General features: G+C 39.6%; 1 protein-coding gene across 1 annotated transcript in view; it reads right to left on the reverse strand.

Moving 5' to 3' along the window:
* The window catches only part of grin2ab (glutamate receptor, ionotropic, N-methyl D-aspartate 2A, b), a 56,317-nt gene extending 34,889 nt beyond the window's left edge, over nucleotides 1-21,428 (reverse strand). The window contains exon 1 of the mRNA XM_030780110.1: nucleotides 21,039-21,428. Within this exon, the coding sequence (XP_030635970.1) occupies nucleotides 21,039-21,428 (390 nt within the window). The remainder of the gene's footprint in view (nucleotides 1-21,038) is intronic.
* Between the last annotated feature and the right edge of the window lie 716 nt (nucleotides 21,429-22,144).

Genomic DNA, 22,144 nt, shown 5'->3' on the forward strand with positions numbered 1-22,144 from the left:
AAAGCGGAAAGAAAAATTGATTTACTAATGACAGTTTTAAACATTTGGGTGAATAGATGTCACAGTAAAATTGTTCAAAATCCACCCACTGTGTGACAGCTCGGTCTACGGTTTTCGGTTTACCTTCAGACAGATCCCTGTTTTCTGAATGGTACAGTTAAAGCGTCTAGTGGAATATGCAGCACAACACAGATAAATACCGGAGAGTTTTGGGTCATTGTGGAGGAATGATAAAGAGTGTTGAGAAAAAATTTCCCATGATGCCATGTAGTGTTTGCATAGCACCCACGGGGACTTCATTAGACAAGATCAAACCATCAAAAAAATAACAAATCTCTCTCTCTCTCTCTCTCTCTCTCTCTCTCTCCCTATGTGTCTGTGTATGTGTGTGTTTGGTGAGAATGAGGGCCCATCTGGATCAGATGGTTATGTACTTGGCAGCTTATTAAGTAAAAAAATGAATTTTGAAGCTTCAGTTATACACTTGCTTCCACAGACCCATCAGCCTTGTCATTACACTGTTGTTTCTTTTGCTTCCCACCAGACCCTTAATCTTAATGTTTCAGTATGTGTAATGTGTGTGTCTATGTGTGTGTGTGTATGTGCATGTTTGCGCATTCACGTAAGTGTGTGTGTCTGTGTGCGTTTATGGGTAGTATGATCCCTTTGCCTAAACAAAATTCCACCACAGTCCGCACAACAACAGCTGGGGTAACCGTGACAACACCCTATTAACGCAGTGCTAACACTACGGTAGCCGTGGCAACACCATAGTGACACCATGGCAACGGAGCCGTTTGACAGAGATAAGAGGGGTGGTTGGCTCTGCAGACATACAGCATTTAAATTCAACTCCCTCTTCTCACATCTCCCTTTCTCTCTCTCTCTCTCTCTCCCAGTTGTCTCAGTCTCCATCCGTTTCTTTTACCATCCTTCTCCTCTCCCAGAAGTCTCCTTTTTCTGTCAATTTAATTTGGTTTGTCTCCATTCAATGTCAATGCTTCATTGGTAAGAAATACAATCAAATGTGAATATTGCCAAAGTGAGTGAGGGATAATGTTATAGAAATGATAATACTGTCACTCCCGTTCTCCCTGTAGATCTCTACCCCTTTTTGTGTCATCCCTCTCCCCTGTATCGAAGCATCTCTCCCTCTCTCCGTCTCCTGACTCTGACTGTATTAGTGCGATGGCTGGGGAGAGCTTGTTGCAGGCAGCAGAACTGTTGAGCAGCTCTCCTTTTAATTGGTTTCCTTTTCAAGGGGACTTGTTTAATTTTAATTTTTCTTTTTTCTTTTTTTTTGGCACTACCCTCTAACCCCTCCTCTTCCCACTCCCTCCCGCCCCTCCACATCCGCATGGTGGATGAGTCAAATGTTCATTGTTCCATACAGTAAAAAAAAAAAAAAAGTCTCTCTTTCTCTCAATTCCACTCCATCTCCCCATCCCTCGGTATTTCCAAATATATCTTCCCTCCTTTCTATTTTTCATTGTTTTTCTTTCTACCTCTCCACCCCTTTTTGTCTTTTTTTTTTTTTTAAATCTTCTCTCCTCTGTTTCTGATGTCTGTTGTTAGCCATTTTGTTCCTCTAGGTCCTGTTGGGAGACACCAGTTCGTTGTATCTGTGTGTTCTTCCTCTTGTAAAGTCTTTACTTTCAGATGTAGGTCAGTCGATTAGAGAGAATTAAAAGGACGATTTAAACTATCTCTCTGAACTCTTTGCTGGATCAAAAGGCTAACTCACTAACGTTAGCTGTTGTTCCTTAGAGGCGGAGCATTGCTAATGCATTTGGCATTTACAGTATCTGACCTTGCGTTTGGAGACTGTGAATGCCAATTACTAGTAACATTGAGGCTACGTATTATGCGGATCTAAATTATACTGGGTTATCATGACTCGGATATAAACATTTAATGTATTCAAGAGGCAGTGACCATGCTAGAAGGCCTAGAATTCTGCTTTAAACACATGACTTAATTAAAATCAGAGGCTTCTACATTAACAGAGCCACACTGAAAGAGAACACAATACTGAGGACAGGTTTTTTTTTTTTTTTTCCCCTCTCATATCTCACAGATGTGTAGGAAAATATATTTTGTTTATTTCAAACAGCAGAAATAGCTTGCTTCTGAGGCTGCTGTCAACATTTACAAACGCAATGTTAGCCAAGCATGTCACTGACTCTACACTGCCATTTCCTTTTGCTAAGACAACAGTGACATGTTTATCAGTCTACGTACAGCCGTCAGTATACATCCTTCATCAATTAGCAATTAAAATCTGAACTCACGTTCATGTTTACGATACTGTTCTGCTCCATGCTGTCCCTTCACACGTGTGGCTGTCCCCAAGTGTCAGCAGGTCACTGAATCAAAAACTATAGCTAATTAATTAATGTATTGTTAATTTTCTCTATTATAACACACTGGAAGTTAAGATTCCTCTCGATGCTGACATACAATGTCTCTAATATCAGCTGTGGAAGGCAAATCTCTGGTTACCAGTAGCATAAACTGTTAGCTGTTAAAATAAATAAACAGAATATAAAAGCTGTTGTTTAGTCTCAAGGGTGATATTTTTTTCTCAAGCAGTCAATACAAGTTTATAATCTGACAGCTGCTGATTGTTGCTGTTTGAGCATAGAAAAACAAGGTGCGAATGATTGTCCTGTCTATTAGCATCTGGAAATGGGGAAAGTACTGGTTGAACTGCGGTATTTGACGGAGCTTAATATAGAGAAACTAGCTGATTATGTTTTCTACACTGCCGTTGCAGCCTCATAACCCTGACACAAACTAACTGCGAATTGACAGTAAATTTGGAGGACGATACTTAGAGTACCATAATTGCTTCTCACATGGAAAACCAACAGCGAGCGAGCCTCAACCCGATTGGGTGGAAACAAAACTCCAAGCGTGAGCGGAAAAACAATTGAGCACATTCGTAATTGGTAATTAAGTCAATAGCTTCAACCCAAATGTCCCTGTGCTCCGTAAAAGTGTCCCTAAATCAAGCCTGTCAAATTGTCCAGTGTTAACCACTAATGTGCTGTGCCACTCAGTCGGCTGTGAAAAAAAGGCTGCTCTAGACTTTCCTGTTAAATTAGTGCAAGCTGAAACTACTCCTTTACATATTAATTTATTTTCCTTTGCTTTAAGAAGTTATTTAATCTGTTTGTTTTTTTTCCTTAAGCTCCCTAGATTTTTAGATTTGGGACAAATCTGATTAACATAGAACACTATCAGTGCAGCCCTTTGATCTCAGACATTATGCAAGGTCTTAGCAGAACCCTGATGGCTGGAGACCTCAAAACATTTGTGACTGTTTTGATGCTGCGATATAAATGTTTTATATCCAAGCAGCGAGAATTTTCTCATTCTTTTGAATGAAAATGTCAAATAAGCTGAGGCAGAGGAAATGTAAAGGAGTCAGAACAGGTCTGAGAGGTGGAACTGGCTAAAATTCCCATGTACAGGAACTGCTTAGTTGATGTCACAGCTGCAAAAGGAGGTCACAGCAATTACATCTTCTAAGATTCTCCAACAAAGACAGGGCACTGCTGAATCAATGCGCTTATGAAAGAGCATCCTTTTTTTGGGAGGAATACATTAAGTTTGAATATTTTTTTTATCTACTGCTAAGACTCAGGCCAAGATCACATCACACAAGACCCCATCACATTTTTGGTCGTAATGACAGAAGGGCACAATATTCTATAAAGTCATTAAGATTCATTTTAATACACTTAGAATACCCCTACCTTGTTACTGTGGTCGACACAGATATTGTTCTTGCTTACTTGTATTTTCTTGCTATGGGAATCTTATCTCTCATGCATGCTGTCTTACTGTTTCTGTTTTCCAGGAAGGGTGCTGAGCAATACTCATTCTCAAACAGTGTATGAGAAACTGAAACTGTTGATGGAGATATTTGCCATAGCTATTCATATCCAGTGAGTCACACATGCATAGACACATATTTATACATGTATTTCTGCATAGCCCCGTTAACTTACCCACACTTTCATGCAGAGAAACACATACATGACAAGCATGCACGCGCGCGTGTACACACACACAAACACACATACCTCCACACACACACACACACACATTATTCATACTATATGACTCAGGTTTGAGGGGGACCAAGGTTTGACTGGATCACAGCTGCTGAGAACAGACTCATCGGAGAGGTGAAGAGGCCCATGGTGCATTCATACACAAACCGTCACAGTTCTCCCAATCTCCTGTTTGCTCAGTAACTCAGATTCATACACAGATACTTCAACATGTAACTCAAATCAAACATGGCCTAAGAAAAGACAGAGAAAAATCATCACCAAAAAAACTATGACAATGTCAGCTGTCAGTTTTAGCTAAAACCTACCAAAAAGCATATGCAATTATGATATCGAGAATTTAAGAGATTAATGTAACGTATTTAAAGTTTACTCTTAGGGAGAGAAAACAGAATTAAATAGTTAACAAATATCCTAATCCTAATCAAGTTTCAAATCTGTGTGTCCCAGTAAGGGCAAAGAAGTATAACGTAGCAGAAAGAGAAGAGGTTAATATGACTACGTCTTTTTTTAACTAACTCATAATACGTCAGAGTGGTGTTTCTCAACTCCAGACCTAGGGACCCAGTAGACTGCACATTTTGGCCACAGCTGAAAACCACCATATCTGGTTCACACCCGGCCAGCGGCTGAGTAATCAGCAGACAAGCTGAATCAGGTTTGAGTGTGCTGGACTGGAGCAAGAATCTGCTGTTTAATGGGTCCCCGGGTCTGAAGTAGAGATATGCTACTTGAAAAAGAACACATGGTTGTTCCAAAGAGGCAGACTGTTTCTTTTAAGAGTGCCTTACCAAATATCGAGGGAAATTATGATGCTAGATTAGGTTGGTCGGACCCCATTTGGGCAATGTATTTAGCTATTATTAACAATTAACTCTGTGCTGCTGGAAGAGGTAAAACAAATTAAACAAAGCAAGTAAACTGCCTTATTAGCCAAGAGCAAAATAACATTTCTTTTTTTTTTTTTCTCAGTTATGTGATTATTGAGAAACCCAATAGCTTTTGCCGCTTGTCCCACTGCATCAGTTTAAAGTAAGCCTGCTCTCCAGCTCATAAAGATGAGGTTATTTGCTCATTAAATTCTTACTTTGTTCGGGAGTATGAAAAATCTAGATAAGGGTCTCCATTCATTGGGAAGATGAGATTTTGGTTGGTAAAAATAATTACCATGAATTATAAATTATCACATATCTCTTGTAAATTTGCACGCACTTATTAATTTTAATTCAATATTAGTTAGGGGCCTCTGTGTAAATCATACTGTGCTAGCTAAAAGCGTTTATTTCTGACAAAAACCAACAAAAGAAGTTTCTAGAAATTACTTTGGAGACTTTGGTGAAAATTTTTAATATTTAAAAATACTTCAGTGGTAGGTTTTTAATGCTCTAAAATGTACATCTGTCACATTTTAAATGCGCTTTTATGTGAAAGGCTAATGAAAGTATTTCTACCTAATTTAGCATGTATATATCAATAGTATTATATATTTAATACAGCTAAGTTGTGCTAAATTAGTAAAATTAATTTCACATTAAATTATATTTCTCTCTGGCCTTGTGGACTTATACAATAATGTCTTAAAATATATATTTGTAATTACCTAATAAAGCATTACAACACCACAAGCAAGTGTTCAACTACAGTATAATTGTACTACTCCTTAACTGCTCTAAAAAGAAATTGGAAATGTAAGTTCCTCAATCTTAAATGCAACTATTTTACAATAAAATTTGTCCACTGCACACTTCTAATTCATTAATACCATGAAGTGAATAGGTTCATAATAATCTTAAAATATTATATGTATAGATACACCAACACACACACACATTTAGACGAGACTTCTAATTTTGGAATTGTCAGTTCTCTTTACTTTTGTAACCCGTCCATGTCTGTGGGAGCACTGTACGTGCTAATGCCCAGCGTCTTTTCCATTTACTTGCAACTATGGAGGCAAATATACTGTAGGAGACTTCCTTAATGCAATTTCTTCTCTGACTGAACGTCACAGAACACAGAATGCAAATTCTGGTTATTTGCAATGCCCAGTGCAGTAGTGAAAGTGGTGTGGTATTTGCAATGTTATGATGATGGTATACAATGTATTTTACTGCCACACCATGCAACCAGTGTGGTGATTTCAGTGTGGTTGCAACCAATCTATCTTCAGTATCATAAAATATTTCACCTTTATTTCTTGCTTAAACATCAAATCTTGCTTAAGTTATAATTTCAGTCTTCTATACTGTCCTTTCTGTAGCACCACTACAAATACATTTGGACTGTCAAAGTGGACAGAAAGGTAAGCTGTCAGCATTTGATATTTAGAGGCTGGAATTTTGGGGTACATTACATTACATTATATTACATTTATTTGGCTGACACTTTTATCCAAAGTGACTTACAAGTGGGGAAACAATTCAAGCTTCAGTGTAGTGCGGGGCCTATGAGTAAGCGGTAAGTATTTCATCTGTTTGAAGTGCAAGCAATAAGTGCAAGCAATAAGTATGAGTTTCTTTCAAGACAGAGGCAGGAGAGTAAGGTATGTTAGGATGTTAGAGGAGTCAAGTGTTAGGAGAGTTAGGAGAGGAGGTGCTCTCAGAAAAGGTGAGTCTTCAACAGGTTCTTGAAGATAGAGAGGGACGCCCCTGCTCTGATGGCAGTTTGTAGTTGGTAACTTGTTCCACCATCCGGGAACCATACACTAGAACAGTCTGGACTGATTGCCCTGTGCGTAGGGATGGCAATGCCAGACAATGTTCCTTGGAGGAGTGCAGCAGGCGACAGGGGGCATCTGCAGGGGTTCACTGTACATACTGGGAGACCCCCTAGAAGGGCAAGGGTTCAGTAACATGTACTATAATCTATGGGGAAATGGGGTACCATGCAGTATACTTTATGGACATCATGCTTTTGTAGTCTATTAGGGATATGTGTCTTTATAAAAATGAGCATCCCAAATTAATTTCATATGTTGGTGCCAATGCCTTTATCACAAATACTTTTTAAAATAATAATAATACTTTGTAGAGTCTGTTGAGTTGAAGTAGAATTTATAAAAAATTAATAAATGAAAATTAATTTACATTGGAGTGTCTTGATATAAATACATTCAGCAACCTGGTAATATCAGTGTATTTGAAATAAATATATTTAACAGGATATATATTTTTGATTAATTTTATAAATTAAACATGGCATATCAACTTTTTATACATCTTACAATTGCATAAAAAATTATTCAAGAGTATGGGCATTAATCATTGTTCAAAGTACATCTCAACACAATTTAAAACTTGCACTGATAAAATTTTTGAATTGTGTTGAGCAAGGGAACCATATAATTGAAATACACTCTGAGTACATGATTTTTTTCACAAAAGTTGTTTTATTTATTAATGACAAATTTGTCAACCCTCTTCTCTTGCAAACTGCTGTAGATTTTTATGGTCATAAGTGAATAAATAATGTAACTTATTATGACCTATTTGTTACCTTTTAACTAGTTAGCCAGTGATGAATTCAGTAGCAGGTTAGTTAGCTATGGGATTTGATATGTATTCTCTTGTTGACATCAAATGTAATTACCTAAACAAATAAGCATGTCAAGCATATAAACTTTGTACTTTGCATTGTACTTTGGACTAGAAATCAAACAAAAATAGATGTAACACAGCCCTGTGGTGTAAGTTTTACCCTGAAGCTAGATCACTGTGGCAGAAAGTTAACTTTCCAATACCTTTATGTTCAACACAGACTAACCAAAAGCACAACGGTGACTCACCTCTAAGCAAAGTAGACTGGAAACCTGTCTCACTGCCCACTCGGTAAGGCAAACTTTACAGTGCACAAGTGCATACAGACAGAACTATCTATTTGCCATTCACAGCGTCCATCCACCTACTTTCCAAACCTTGAAGTAAATAAGCTGATATGCTGTTCAACAGTGCCTATGACAAAGAAGAACAGGCTTATTCAAACCAACTGCCCATGGCAGGGTCACCAGCATCCGCCACTGATACACCTTCCCCACATCTCATGTGCCAACAGCTCTTACCAAATCTTAGAACTCAAACAACCTGCCAAACCCAGTAGCACAGAGACAGAACTCATGTTTTCTTGGCTTTTATTTGAAAGTTCTTCTCCTCAGTATGTACTACAAATACACATATATGTGTTTAACTGTACCATAAATCTAACTGCCAAACTATGTCACCACCATTGTGTAGTGGTTGTTATATGACCATACAAATTTTCTTCAATGTTCAACTATAGACTTGCAATGGGGTGATATGAAGAAACCCTTGCTATCTCCATAGCTAATCTGAGGAATTAAATTACATTAGACAATTTTTAACAATAAAAATAGCTTTCCAATGATAGAGTATGTCTTTAAAACTAGAGAAGTACTTTTACATTTGTCTGCAAACAGGTTAGCCTATGTCTAGCTACTTCATCAAACACATTCATCCAAAGGCAATGATTTATAAGGATATAAAGTCATTGTAACTGTTGAGCATGTAAGTACAATGAATCCCTGGATTGAGCATGGATGGTCAGATTTTCTGAAGACACAAATATCCAATTTTATTCAAAATTTAAAATTACTATAAAGTAGCTTTAACTTGTAATGCTGAGACATTTAGTTCTTACTCTGAATCATGCATTTTGACTGAATCATGCATTTAGTTTACTAAGTTTCAATTTCATGAAAATAGTTCATCATTATAGGACACCAAAAGGGCATCCATAAGCATACCCTTTTTTCTGTAGAAAACAATTTAGAACTGCTTTTTTTATATTATGGGTAGCAAGGGGATAAATATGCACAGCTTTGCCACACAGCAGTACAGTTTGATAGAGAGTTAAATGTAATGTCAGAGGCAATGTGTCAGATGACATAATGATAAAATTATATTTTCCAGTATCTACATATTTGAGCACATGTATAAACCCTCCTCCTAATCACACATTAAAACACTGTGAATACTTGTAACATTGCAACATTGTATCATTGTTAGAATTGCAGGTGACTCTGTGGAGTCATATCTGATTGCTACATTGCAACATTGTTAGAATTGCAAGTGACTCTGTGCCGTCATATGTGATTGTTACACTGTAACATTGCCACACTACAACACTGTTAAAATTGCAAGTGATTGTGGAGTCTTATGTGATTGTTACTTTGTAACATTGCAACACTGTAACATTGTTAGAATTGCAAGTGACCCTGTGGAGCTACACTGGGATGCACAGCTGTGTCACAGACATTTAGTTTTTTTCTAACTGTGTTAGCATTTTGTTGCTCATTGCTGTTGCTCATTACTTAACATTTGCACTGCACATTTATCATTTGGCACAGCTCATGCAGAATGAAGGCAGAAATGGATCTTCTGTCTGATGAAGCAGAAAGAAAAGCAACTCAGTACTTTCCTCATCACGACACTCACACTGCGACACTCAAACATTTACCTATGTGATACACACACACACACACACACACACACACACACACACACACACACAGAGCGAGAGAGAGAGAGAGAGAGAGAGAGAGTGTTCCCAATATTTAACATTGCTTTATCCCACTCTGCTCTCCTCTTACTGATCCTTGTGTCTATATGTATGAGTGTGTGTGTGTGTGTGTGTGTGTGTGTGTGTGTGTGTGTGTGTGTGTGCGTGCGTGCACTGAGCACTTCCCACGCATACCGAGACCATAACTTGCATAAGAGGGACTCACCTCTCTCTTGTACACCTCTTTATCTCTCTCTCTCTCTCTCTCTCTCTCTCTCTATCTCTCTCTCTCTCACACACACACACACACCCAAAAAAGATTTTTTTTTCTGTGGTGCAGCACCAGAAAAAGGGCTTTCAGGAAATATTCATGATAATTTAACATATTCTTCAAACCTTTGCTTCAAGCTGGTTTCAGAGCCAATTGTTTAGGGTTAGTGCTACAACAGAAGGTTATGATGTTCTTATGAAAGCCCAAATTAAAACATGTATTTATTTATTTTCGCTTTTGAATATCTATAAATAAAATCATAAGAAAAGACTGATCAATGCCTCTGATCTATAAAAGATTTCTTTCAAAACCTGGAGCGAGCAGTTATCAGTAATATTTTGATCTATCATTTGCAATGCACATGGGATAAAAAACAACAGAAATAGAAAGCAAGTTAAACAAAACTGAAATCCTTGAATGGCTGTCCCAAACCTGGCCTCACTCCATTCTCTCTTATTTTCTCTTCTTTCACCACTCATAACGGCGCCAGCTGGCAAATACTAACTGGACACATATGAAAGTAGTATAACCAACCATACCTTTCGTAAACAACAACAACAAAAAGGTTTATGTATTATATAAAGTAAGTGTGTCGTCAAATTTCTTTTTCATCAGTTTTTTTTTTTTTATAAACAGAGACTGTATCGGCACAGCTAGCCCAAATATTGTGGTTGTGTGTGTAAACTAACACCCTGTGTTTAGGCTGCGTCAAACCATTTCAGACAGCCTGAATTAAATGACATGAGTTACTGACCCAATTTCAACAAGTCATATGAGTGGTCTGCATTATCAAACTCGTATGCAAATACATATGCAAAACTCTTGTGCCTACTTTTTCTGTTACATTAGGTTGCTAGCCAAAAGGAAATGATTAGGCAAATGATTAGTTTTGAGAGATTCCAACAAGAAGGATTTATATTTAATGCTGGAAGATGAAAATGTTAGTCAGGAAAGGCTGGCTAAATTAGAGGGGGAAATTGGACATGCTCTTTTGTCCCTCCAGCCTTGTCCACAGCACACATTTTTACAGAGGAAGGTTTTACCAATTGGCATATGGGAAAATATATAATATGATGTTTAAGGGGAAATTCCATCAGTTTTTATGGATAAAGATGAAACAACCCTAGAAATAATGAACTTTCCTAACTCCCAGCTAGCTGGAAGGGTTGAATAAAATAAGGCAATGCACAAACATGCTTTGACTAACATTTGCCATATAGCGTGGTACTTACACAGAACTCCTTACTTACCCCGTATCCAGGGCAACAAACATGAGCCTACTTAGAATCCCCATTTTGTGGCTGTAGATCACCAGCTAGCTACTTAGCTCATTGTCCATTTCACATTTCCTCTGGGACCTGTACCAATCTGACCTGTGGGGGTCCTTTTTATTACTCATTTCATTTGCTGTTTTCTTGCTAGAAAGCTACTTTCCCCATGACACAAACAGAGCAGAAAGATTAAAGTTGACCGTTAGCTCAGAGCCAGGAGCTGTACTATTGCGAGCTAAGGGCAAATAACACTAACCCTACAAGGAATAGGGACATCTTGTTCCCATGGATGAAGGGCGATGTCAAGCCAAATGTCATGAACATTGGATACACAACCCAACAATTCTCACAAATTCATGTTACGTAAAAGAAAGTGTTAGATAAAAGAACTATGAAACTGCCATTAAAAAATAATGCAACAATCTATCAAAGGACTAAAGAAAAAAAAAAAAAGAATATTGCTCTTAGAGTACCAAATGGAGAATTTATGGCTTGAAATAATGGCATTGCATTGCTGCTTTAAGGGGGCCAGTTGCACAAATACACACTGGAAATCTTTCCATATTAATAATGAAACCTCGTTGAGATGAAATGTGGAGACAGCAGCATGTTCATTCATCCTTCGAGAATTAAGATCTCTCCTTCACACCTTTTAGAAGTCTGGGTTCCCAAATGCATTGCTCTGGTCCACTGGTTTTTGATTTTCAGGTTGTGTTTGAACTTTTCACGTGGTTAGAAATGTTTTGCTCCCCAATACGTTGTATAGCCTTAGGCTGCCCTCACAGTGCCTCATGAAAACTCCCTCTCTCTCTCTCTCTCTCTCTCTCTCTCTCTCTCTCTCTCTCTCTCTCGCTCTCTCTCTCTCTCTCTCTCTCTCTCTCTCTCTCATGTTCTTGAAGGCATTCAAAGGCCACACTGTTTGAGTGGACAGACATGGGAAAACCCAGAGTGGTCTTCTGAACCTGTTTGATGGCTATGTTAGACCTCTTTCACTGTTATTCATACCTTCACCTCTGTTTCGTTACCACTTTCTTTCTTTATTAAAATCCAACAGACTATCCAGGACAACTCTGTTATCAAATTTATTCATCTTCCTCAAGATCGAGAATACTATATCACATTATGGATGAGGTCCTGAATTCTGACAAGCAGACTTTTAACATTAAGAGGAGAGGCTGTTATGTTTGCTAAGTAGCTGAAATATGTTATTTAACGCTGTGTTAATGGATCATGAAGAGAGATAGCACTGCCCCTGTCTTAGACAGCCGGTGACATCAGAGCAAAATTTGCACACACATAAATTTTCGCTGGTGACACAGTCTGAGGGTGAATCATGGAAGGATGGTCGAGTTCAGAACACAAACTGCACCGACACCATGCTTTCTGAACAGGACATCTGAGCAAAGACGTCTGATCGCATGCCAGAAACAAAAAAAAAGAAAGAAAGGAAAAAAGAAAAATTAAAAAAACAGAAAACACACACTCTCAGATCCTGTTCCGACCTTGACACGTTATGACGAAAGCAAAGTCTCTCTATGGTACTACATGAAAACATCATCAAAATTTAGCAAAGGAGGAAGAGAAACCCCTGTCTGAAAGCAAGGCAATAATTTATCAAAGTGACAACGTAAGTTTTCTACAAAATACAGTCTAAACCAAACAGAAAGCTCAAGCACCACAATTTACAACCAAAATTCACTGAGTTATGTTCCAGTGGTGTTACACTTGCTGTTTGACACAGGATTTCCAGGCCATGCAGACAGGCAACATTTCCCTGGATGAGCGGGAAGTCTAGGGCTCTCTCTTTTCTCACATTGTGATCAGGTCTCTCTTCACTAACATCAGGCAAACAGAGGTTTGGTGCTTAAATTGCTTGGCAAAGCTGCAGTGCTGTGTCAGGAGATGTGGAAACTGGCTTTGGACTTAACATTCCAAACCTGGAGGAAAAGAAGCAGGGGTGTCAAACTGTTTCTGAAGTCTTATATAACCACAGTGCACCAACTCATCAGCCCTTCAATATCCCACAGTCTAATCATAGACATAAACACAGTTCTTCCCCATAACCACAAACACAGACTAACTGGAGAATTAACCTCAAAATATGTCTCATACACCATCATTAACGTTGGGAACCTCTCTGACCAGCTCATCTTTATTTATTTTCAGTGTCTAGTGTCTAGACAAATGCTTATTTCAAATGCTTAAACAAACAATTGTTTTGTCAAAGGTCAAAACAGCCCAGTTTGCTAACAAAACTACTACTGACTGACCCTTTCAAGGGACTGGTCATTGTTGGGTTGCCACGGTAACCGTTGTCTCCTCCCCCAGAAACCAAAGGTCTTGATGACTGTGACCTCTCTGTTCTGTATGCTGTGGTTTTCTCATACAAATACTGCTTTCCTTTCTAATGTAGACAAACACATAGGTGCAGACACACTAACCATCTTTATAGAGATTAATAGAGGTTGTAAACGTTTCCATATACACATAATCATGCCTGTAACTGAAAGAGACGCTACTGAATGTGTACAAATGAGCTGATTCAGCACTGACGCATTTATGAGGCCCTCCCCCAGTTTCTCTCTCTCTCTCTCTCTCACACACACACACACACACACACACATTCATGCAAACATACACAGAGGGTCTGACTTGAGACCAGAGCAAACTTAAAATATCTTAAGATGTTAACATTGCACTCTGAATGAATTAGCTAGTGTGTCTGCTTTGCACTATGCAATATTCATAAAGTTTGTGTAGCACAAAACGCAGAGGGCTAAGGAACACAGGTTCTAAACATAGCTTCTAAAAGCCGCTTTCAAAGGTTTTTAAGATTTTTTCCTCTATCTTTATACAAATAGACTCTGTCATTTTCTGCAACGGCTCCATCGTAGAGGAAAATGACCTTATTCAGCCCTGAATATGGCAACCAATCTCTATGCCACCCTATTGTCCTTCACAACCGGTGCGAGAGCAAGGGAGAGAGATAGAGAGAAAGAGGGCGAGAGAGATAGAAAAAGAGAATTGTTGGGGGGTCTGTCAGGAAGAGGGCTCCTTTGTTAAGACTCACTCTAGTGATAAACCCTTAAGGAATGAGGGGAAGAGTGAGAGAGAGAGAGAGAGAGAGAGAGAGAGAGAGAGTGAGAGAGAGAGAGAGAGAGAGAGAAAGAGAGAGAGAGAGAGAGAGAGAGAGAGATGAAGGGGGCACACAGATAACAAGTGGAGTGATCTGAGGAAGGCTGAGAGAGAGAATGAGAAAGAGAGAGGGAGAGAAGCCTGGGAAATGAAGAGAGTATTGCAGAATCTTACAAAGAGGTTTCAGAGCTGTATATTCCAGGGAAATACCAGGAAGAAAAGTGCCATCTGATTTGTTGGTTGCACACACACACACACACAGAAACACACAAAACACAATAATACACACATATTCAGTTACAGCGTTGCTATGCTTCAAGCACAAGCACACACACACACACACACACACACACAAAACAAAACAAAATGCTACACACAGGTTCATTTGCTGTGTTGCAACCCTTCAAGCACACACACACACACACACACACACACACACACACACACACGCAAACAAAATAAGTCAAGGAAAAAATAAATGCTGTACACAGACATGGATATCTCTGTCCCTCTGTCTTTATCTCTCGCTCTTGCGCCCTGGCACAGGTTGCTTAAGCCCTTTTAAAAGGCAGCTGCACATCAGGGGAGGATGAAGGAGCTGCTGTGGAACACAAGGGGCACTGCCACACAAATGATCATTCTGGAGACCAGCGGGAGGGGGGCAGTGTCCCATTCCAAAACAAACCTTACACCTACCATTCACAGGGTCAACTTCCACTGTCGACTTTAATCTCATTATACCCGAGCTTGCGAGCAGAATTTTAAATGTACCTGTGGGAATATCCATTCCGGGTGAACACCTTGATTTTCTCTCTGTCCATAACAAATGAGGCAGCGTAAAAAAAAAAAAAAATCAAACTCTCCAGCTGCTTCTCCTAAGCTCTTGGGGAAGGGTTTAGTATCAATCAAATCCTGTATCTTCCCAGATCTGTATCTCTAGATATATTTCTGATCACATCTTCACATGATAATTTGGTAACACTGCACCATGACTGTTTTGAGAGATATCTTGAACACCTTACATAAAATGCTCCTAAGGCCTTCACAAGAGCTGCTTGGACATTTAGAACAGCTTCATTTTAGCATTTAAACAGCATCTCTGTGAGTTGGGATGTTGCTGTTGAATAGGACGTCCTGTATACTTACCACAGACACCTCCATCCATCCACACAGTGGCAAATTCTTTGGTTGGTTTCATACAAAACTTGGTATGTGCAGTGGCCAGCAGTGTAAAAACTTACACTCAAACTTGTTTAACCTAGACATGCAGAGAAAATGTTGTTATGCCAGCCCAGCGTAGACAGGAACAGTCTGTTATTATTTGAATTTTTTATTAAAACATGTCCTGGCAGTTTGCTGTTGATGCTTATTTAACAGGTAATTACCTGTTAAATAGCCTGTTTACCTGAGTTACATGTGATTTCTCATTTAAGGACAATGGAGATGATTTCTGATGTACCACTGATGTACACTGAACCAGGACTCACTTTATATTTTAGTGGCACAAAAGATTCTCATAGCCCTGCAGTGAGTTTAGATGGGTATCGAATTGTCTGTGACTTTATCTCTGGGGTGTCATTAACTTTTATGGATCCTTAATGGAGCCTTAATGGACAGTGGTTTCTTAGTTACTTCGTAGGAAGCAGGATTTGTGTGAAATTGTCCCTGGGATTTCCTCTTATTTGGATGGATGGAGGTCTTTCTGGTAGGTATTCACAGTTGTAGAGCCTGTCCCGACAGTTTTAATATCCTCGCAGTGAACCGTTTAGGCTGTGTTATATGACTGCATATTACTGTACAGTTTAAGTGAACCAAAAAAAAGGGGGGGGGGCTTTTATTTTGACAACTTGTATCCCCTGAGCTGACATTCCATTCCACAGGATTATCACAAATGACATGATGGAATGCAGCTGGTTCATGCAGGTCTGCTGAAAGCCTTATCAATGATTTACGTAAGGGGTAAAAGATGTCACTGTAAGAGGCATCCAGGTAAAATGGTTATCAGTGATTCTTCTATCTCATTCTCTCAAATCAGATCAAATTTGAATTTTGATTTTGAATTTTCAGTGCTAGTGTGATCAGAGTCAACAGGACTGGACTGCTGACATCAGAGAGAGAGAGAGAGTAAGAGAGAGAGAAAAACAGAGAGAGAGAGAGAGAGAAGAATAGAAAGAGAATGTTCTAGCAATATGTAGCTGTGCTCTGTCACACACTTGTTGTTATGTACATGGCATTCACACATTTAATAACTAGAGGACTGGGGAGGTTTTGGGGAAATTGTCAATGCTGTAGGCTACACAATCAAATGGTCTTAAGTGCATCTCACGTTAGAATCTTTTCAAGTGCTCACGCTGTGCCTGTGTGCTCCCAATGAAGTGACGTCATGTATACATATATATCAATTAACCGTGTAACCTTTTACATTTCGAAGCTTGAACATGACTAAAATCAGATTACGGACCAATTATTACCAGATTATGTAACGCTTGTAATACATAAGAAATTAAAAATTAAATGAGAGTTGAGTTTGCATGTGTATATTAGCCTATAATGAGGTTTTACAGTGGAGGTGAAAAAAACACACCACCTCAAGGTAAAACTAATTTACTTGAATTGAATAAAAAATTCTAGATTACTTCCTCCCACAAACAGGGTCACCCCACAGGATTAAACGACTGGCACCAAAGCCTTGCTCACATTCTTCTCTGGCTATTTCTTGACGCACTGTGACTGAATGTTTTGCTGGAAACAAGCTCACGAGCTCAACACAAAGTCAAATCCAAGCCTGTGGTGCCACCATGCAAGTCTGATCATAAACTGACAAAAACTGACATTGTGAGATGATGAGAACAATGATGAGTAGGGAACTTGAAAAAAGGACAAACCTCCTTTCATTTGTCCTCTCTTAGTGCGCGCGCACACACACACACACACACACACACACACACATACATACACACACACACAATAATGTCCTACAGATTTTTACTTTTATAAAATGTATAGCCTGATTTAAGGAAAAAGCTATTGCAATGCTGTGTGTACGTGTGTGTGTGTGTGTGTGTGTGTGCATGTTTGTGCCTGTGTGTGTGCATGCGTATGTGTGTGTGTGTGTGTGTGTGTGCGCGCGCGCTTGCATATGTGTGTGTGTGTGTGTGCATGTGTGTGTGTTTGTGCATGTATATGTGTGTGTGTGTGTGTATGTGTGCCAGGTGGGTGTTAAAATAATCATATGTATAAAATGATTCACAGGATGCAGCCATGACTCACAGGAAACCTTGTGTGTGTGTGTGTCTGTGTGTGTTCACAGGAGTCTATAGGCAGTGTTTAAATGCCAGAATGCTTTGTTTCTTCAGCGGGGTATGAAGTTTTCAAACGCTTGTCAGATTAAATCATGAGAGGAAACTTCAATCTTCAGGTCGCTTCGATAATAAGTGAACGGAAAATGTGAATGCGGAGGAGAGGGGGACAGAAGAAGAGAAAAAGAAAAGAGAACATGTGTGGTGAGAGTGTGTCACATATTTAATTCATGTCAGTGCCTACATTTTGTTCCCATAATGCATCTCTCTGGTGCAGATGGGATAAAAGTGGCTCCAATAGGGCAGAAAAAAGCTTTACTATTCAACTGTCTCTCTGCATCTCGCTCTCTCTCTCTCTCTCTCTCTCTCTCACACACACACACATGCACACACACACACACACAAATACACACATACATACAGAGAGAGAGAAAATATACTCTGTTTCTTCCGTTTACTCTAATGTAAACAAATACAAAACAAACAACCCATTGTATATGCACACATAGACATACAGACACATCACGAGAGAGAGAGAGAGAGAGAGCGAGAAAGAAAGAGAGAGAGAGAGAGAGAGACCGAAACAAAGGAAGAGCATACATTCCTTATATCAAACATTAACAAGTACAAAACAAATAACTACTCTCTCTCTCTCTCTCTCTCTCTCTCTCGCACACAAGCGTGCGCGCGCACGCACACACACACACATACACACACAAACACCCATTTAATAAAAAAAAATCTCAGTTTATTCGACTTGCTATACTGAAAGATGCTATGCCAAGACATGATTGCCCCTCCAGAAAGTTCTTCCTCAAACTCCTGTGAGAGTGTGTGTGTGTGTGTGTGTGTGTGTGTGTGTGTGTGTGTGTGTGTGTGTGTGTGCCTGTTCTGAGACCTGCTCCCATATGGCAAGAAGGAAACATGGTAAAAAGTGTCTCTACTCCTTCATTTTTCATTATGTGAGAAAGATTTTCTGAGTTTACAGCATAGCAAAGCATCCTCTAGGACCCTCACAGACACTCACACACTCCCAAAGTGCAGAGCAGAACTACGTGCAAGGGAACATGGGCAAAAGAGAGCAAAAGGTAGACCAACATCAAAGAGAGAGTGAGAAACAAAGAGAGACAAAAACATCAGGCAAGGAGATGATGTTGAAAATGGTCAAAATTAAATGCTTTTGCGGCCAAATTCCAATTCAGGCAGAGGTAAATGACAAGGGTATTCACTAGTGCTTTCATTATTCATTACCCATCACAATTACAGCTGTAATTAATGAGAAATCAGTTAAAAAGGACCCACATCATTAAATGGCTACATTGCACATTGTGAAAAAAAGGGGGGGGGGGCACTGTCTATGATGTAATAACTGTTAACATGTCAAGTGATTCTCTTTTGCTCCTTTAAGCACTATGACTAATAGGGAAAATAAAAAAAATGTATTGAATCATCAGATAACAAGAGATTCTGGAAGCTTCTTTCATATTGGGAGCATTTTACATGCTATAGGTCACAATTTCTTCTTATCGCAGGGTTTTATTTTTTCTTTATCAGCACACCCAGTCCCTAAAATGCCTGTTCATTCCTCTAAGAGCAATGTATTTCAACTAAATAACTGTTTTGGTGGGTAATTTTCGTTCGTGAGTCGTGTTTTGTGAAGAGGGAGAATTGTAGCAATCAGCGGAACAACATCTCAGGTGCTTTCCTGCTGTTTTCCATGTCGCTCACTAAAGGAACATTTGTTCAACTCCCTTGTTGGCTCTTTGAGGCCAGCAGGTGATGTCAAAGACACACATTATCTCGAATAACCAACAGTGACAGGTGCTTAATTTATGGTGCAGGGTCCCTGTCACAAATAGCATGTCACAAAAAAGCAAACTGTGCCTCGATGGGAGAATGGAAAGAGGGACGCTGGGCTTCATTGAAAGGAAGCCATAAACAAAAAAAAATAAAAATCAAGGAATAAAAAAAGTTTGAATCTGTCAGGTTGAGGCTGGTTCCCAAAGCTGTACAAACTTCCTGGTGAACATCCTCTCTGTCGACCGTTCTGCTTTCCCATCTCTGATCATAAAGCCCTTGGTGTAAAGAACCAACTGTTCTGAGTTCAGGGTTGTTGTTTTTTTCCTGCAATTCTTACTGTGATGCGCTCTCAAGTTTTTGAAACCTAAGGCTGCAGTTACTCTTCCTAGAGAGTTTTGAGTGTGTTTTCTCTTTCGGTTTGTGTTCCTGGGTCTGAAACAGTTAGTTGGGACTTAATGTGTTTACAGAGAGACTGAGGAGTTTGTTCCAGGAAAACAAGAGAATAAATCAATCAGGATTGTATGAATTATGAATGCCTTTTTTTATAAATATTCAACATCACAAGCAGCTCCCTGAAATTATGGAGTCAAAGAAAACAAGTCTTTAAAAAGTCGCACCCAACAGCTCCGCGCTGATTAAATGAATCATATAAAATCAAGCCACACAGAGTGATAAGAAGAAGTTAATCAAAATAATAAGCTTTCTAAAATGCAACGTTCTTGTTCTGGGACTGAAGAGGTTGCAATTTATCACTTTGCATTATTAAACACATTGAGACACGAAAGCTTTGAAGTTCTGAACCTGCTCACATCTGGAAGACTTGGTTATTTTCACATTCTTTTTCATTTCCACTTTGAAAACAAAGCTTCGTGGGATTAAGAGTGGAAAGAAAAAGTGATGGGAGCACACGTCACTCGAATGTTCATTGTAAAACATGTTGAGTGGATAACTAGTCATCCAGTGCATGTTGTTCCATGCAGAGATTGATAATGTGATCAACTCGATGTTCATGAAGTGTCTAAACTGACTGTTTACCTCCTGCCTTGATCGTTTTTCCCTTTTCTTCCCGCTGATGCAGGCGGAAAACTTTCTCTACAGCTGAACCGACTACCTGCTATGAGTAAGCATGCCATGAATTTTTATTTGGAAACATGAGGACAATGAGGACTTAAATAAAACTTCAGCTGTTTTGGAGTGTATTTCACTAAATTCATCATAAAATGATAACTAACGAGATATGACTTATATCCAAAAACACACGTCATACGGAGTATGAATATGGAAGGGTCTCAGACTGCAACACCAAGAAAATAAACTGAAGTGAACTGAAATTCGATGATGCAACAGCGTGACATTGTGGCGTTCATTTTCACACACATTAGCGGAGGGGCCAACTGTTTGGCTGAAATAATCATGTTAAAACTCAAAGCTAAAGTGCGTTTGCAGTGGGAAAAAAAAATCTTGTGTGTACCAGGTTGACTTACATAGCATTTTGTTATCTCACACACACACACACACACACACACACACACATACACACACACACACACATAGAGGCACAGAAACTAGGCAGATAAGACTAAAAGAGTTCATTATCACCAGGCAAAGAAACAAAGCTAAGCCAACAGGTGGGAAGGTCCAACAGATAAACAGAATATGCATTTACCTTCTCTGCCATGGTCATGGCTGACCCCCCATGGATTCCTAATATGGGCATTGAGGTCTGAGAGGAAATGAAGTCAAGCATTTGGGCCACAGCCTCTTGGTCGGTGCCGTCTCCGTAGACCAGGCCGTGGAGCCTGTGCCGGGACATGAGCTCACACAGGTGGGTGAGCATGCTTTTGGGGTCTGTCTGATTCACTTGTACACTGAACACGCTGACGTCCAAGGGCGCGCCCACCCCTCTCGCCGGACGCAGGTCCGACTCCGCCACGTCCCGTGTCTGACCCAAGATGACGGCCACGCTGAGGGACGGGGGCTTCTCAGCCCCCCGGGACACGCCCGAAAGGCACAGCAAAGCCCAGATGGTCAACACCGCCCAGACTACAACATCCATGATGCTTCACTTCAGCCCCTGCAGAGATCAAAGAGAGGAATACAATATTAGGCACTCGCCTTTCTCAAAACAGACAATGAATAAACACGCAGTGAACTAGGTGTGACTTTTGTAATGTCCAAGGTCAGTTGTGTGAGTTGAGACTGAATGGATGAATGAGGCTCCGGCTGAACGCTTCTCTAGTTCATCAGTGACACAAAGGCAAAAGACATTTACCATGCTTAACAAAATGAACAATTGTCTCAGTTTTACCGAACCATTAAAACTCATAAAAAACGGCTTGGCTAATTGAGAATGTGTTTGGAACAGGTTGCATTGCTTCAACATATTGAGCAAAGACAATATATTTGAGAAATATTCATTTCTTCTGCAAATGGCTTCAAACGCTTGCCACACAGCCGAATGTGACGGCTGGCTGATTTCAACTCTACCGTCTCATTTTTTCTGAGACTGTCTTTCTGGGACTGCGTTCATCCGTACCGCCGAATTTCTGATTGGTATTTCAAGCGATATTCTTGCCTGGGGAAAAAAAAAAAATTCACCTGACAGGAGAGGATGTGCTCTCATCTCTAATTTTTTTGTGCAACGTTGAAGTCCGGTTGTTTGAACGGGGAGCTTTCAAAAGACTTAACAAACCCCCCACTGTGTAATAACAAACTGCTAGGAACAGGGAAGGACTAATTTGCAAGTAATAATGATTACATAATCTATGCCTG

The sequence above is a fragment of the Chanos chanos genome, chromosome 7, assembly GCF_902362185.1.
Source record: "Chanos chanos chromosome 7, fChaCha1.1, whole genome shotgun sequence".
Taxonomy (NCBI): domain Eukaryota; kingdom Metazoa; phylum Chordata; class Actinopteri; order Gonorynchiformes; family Chanidae; genus Chanos; species Chanos chanos.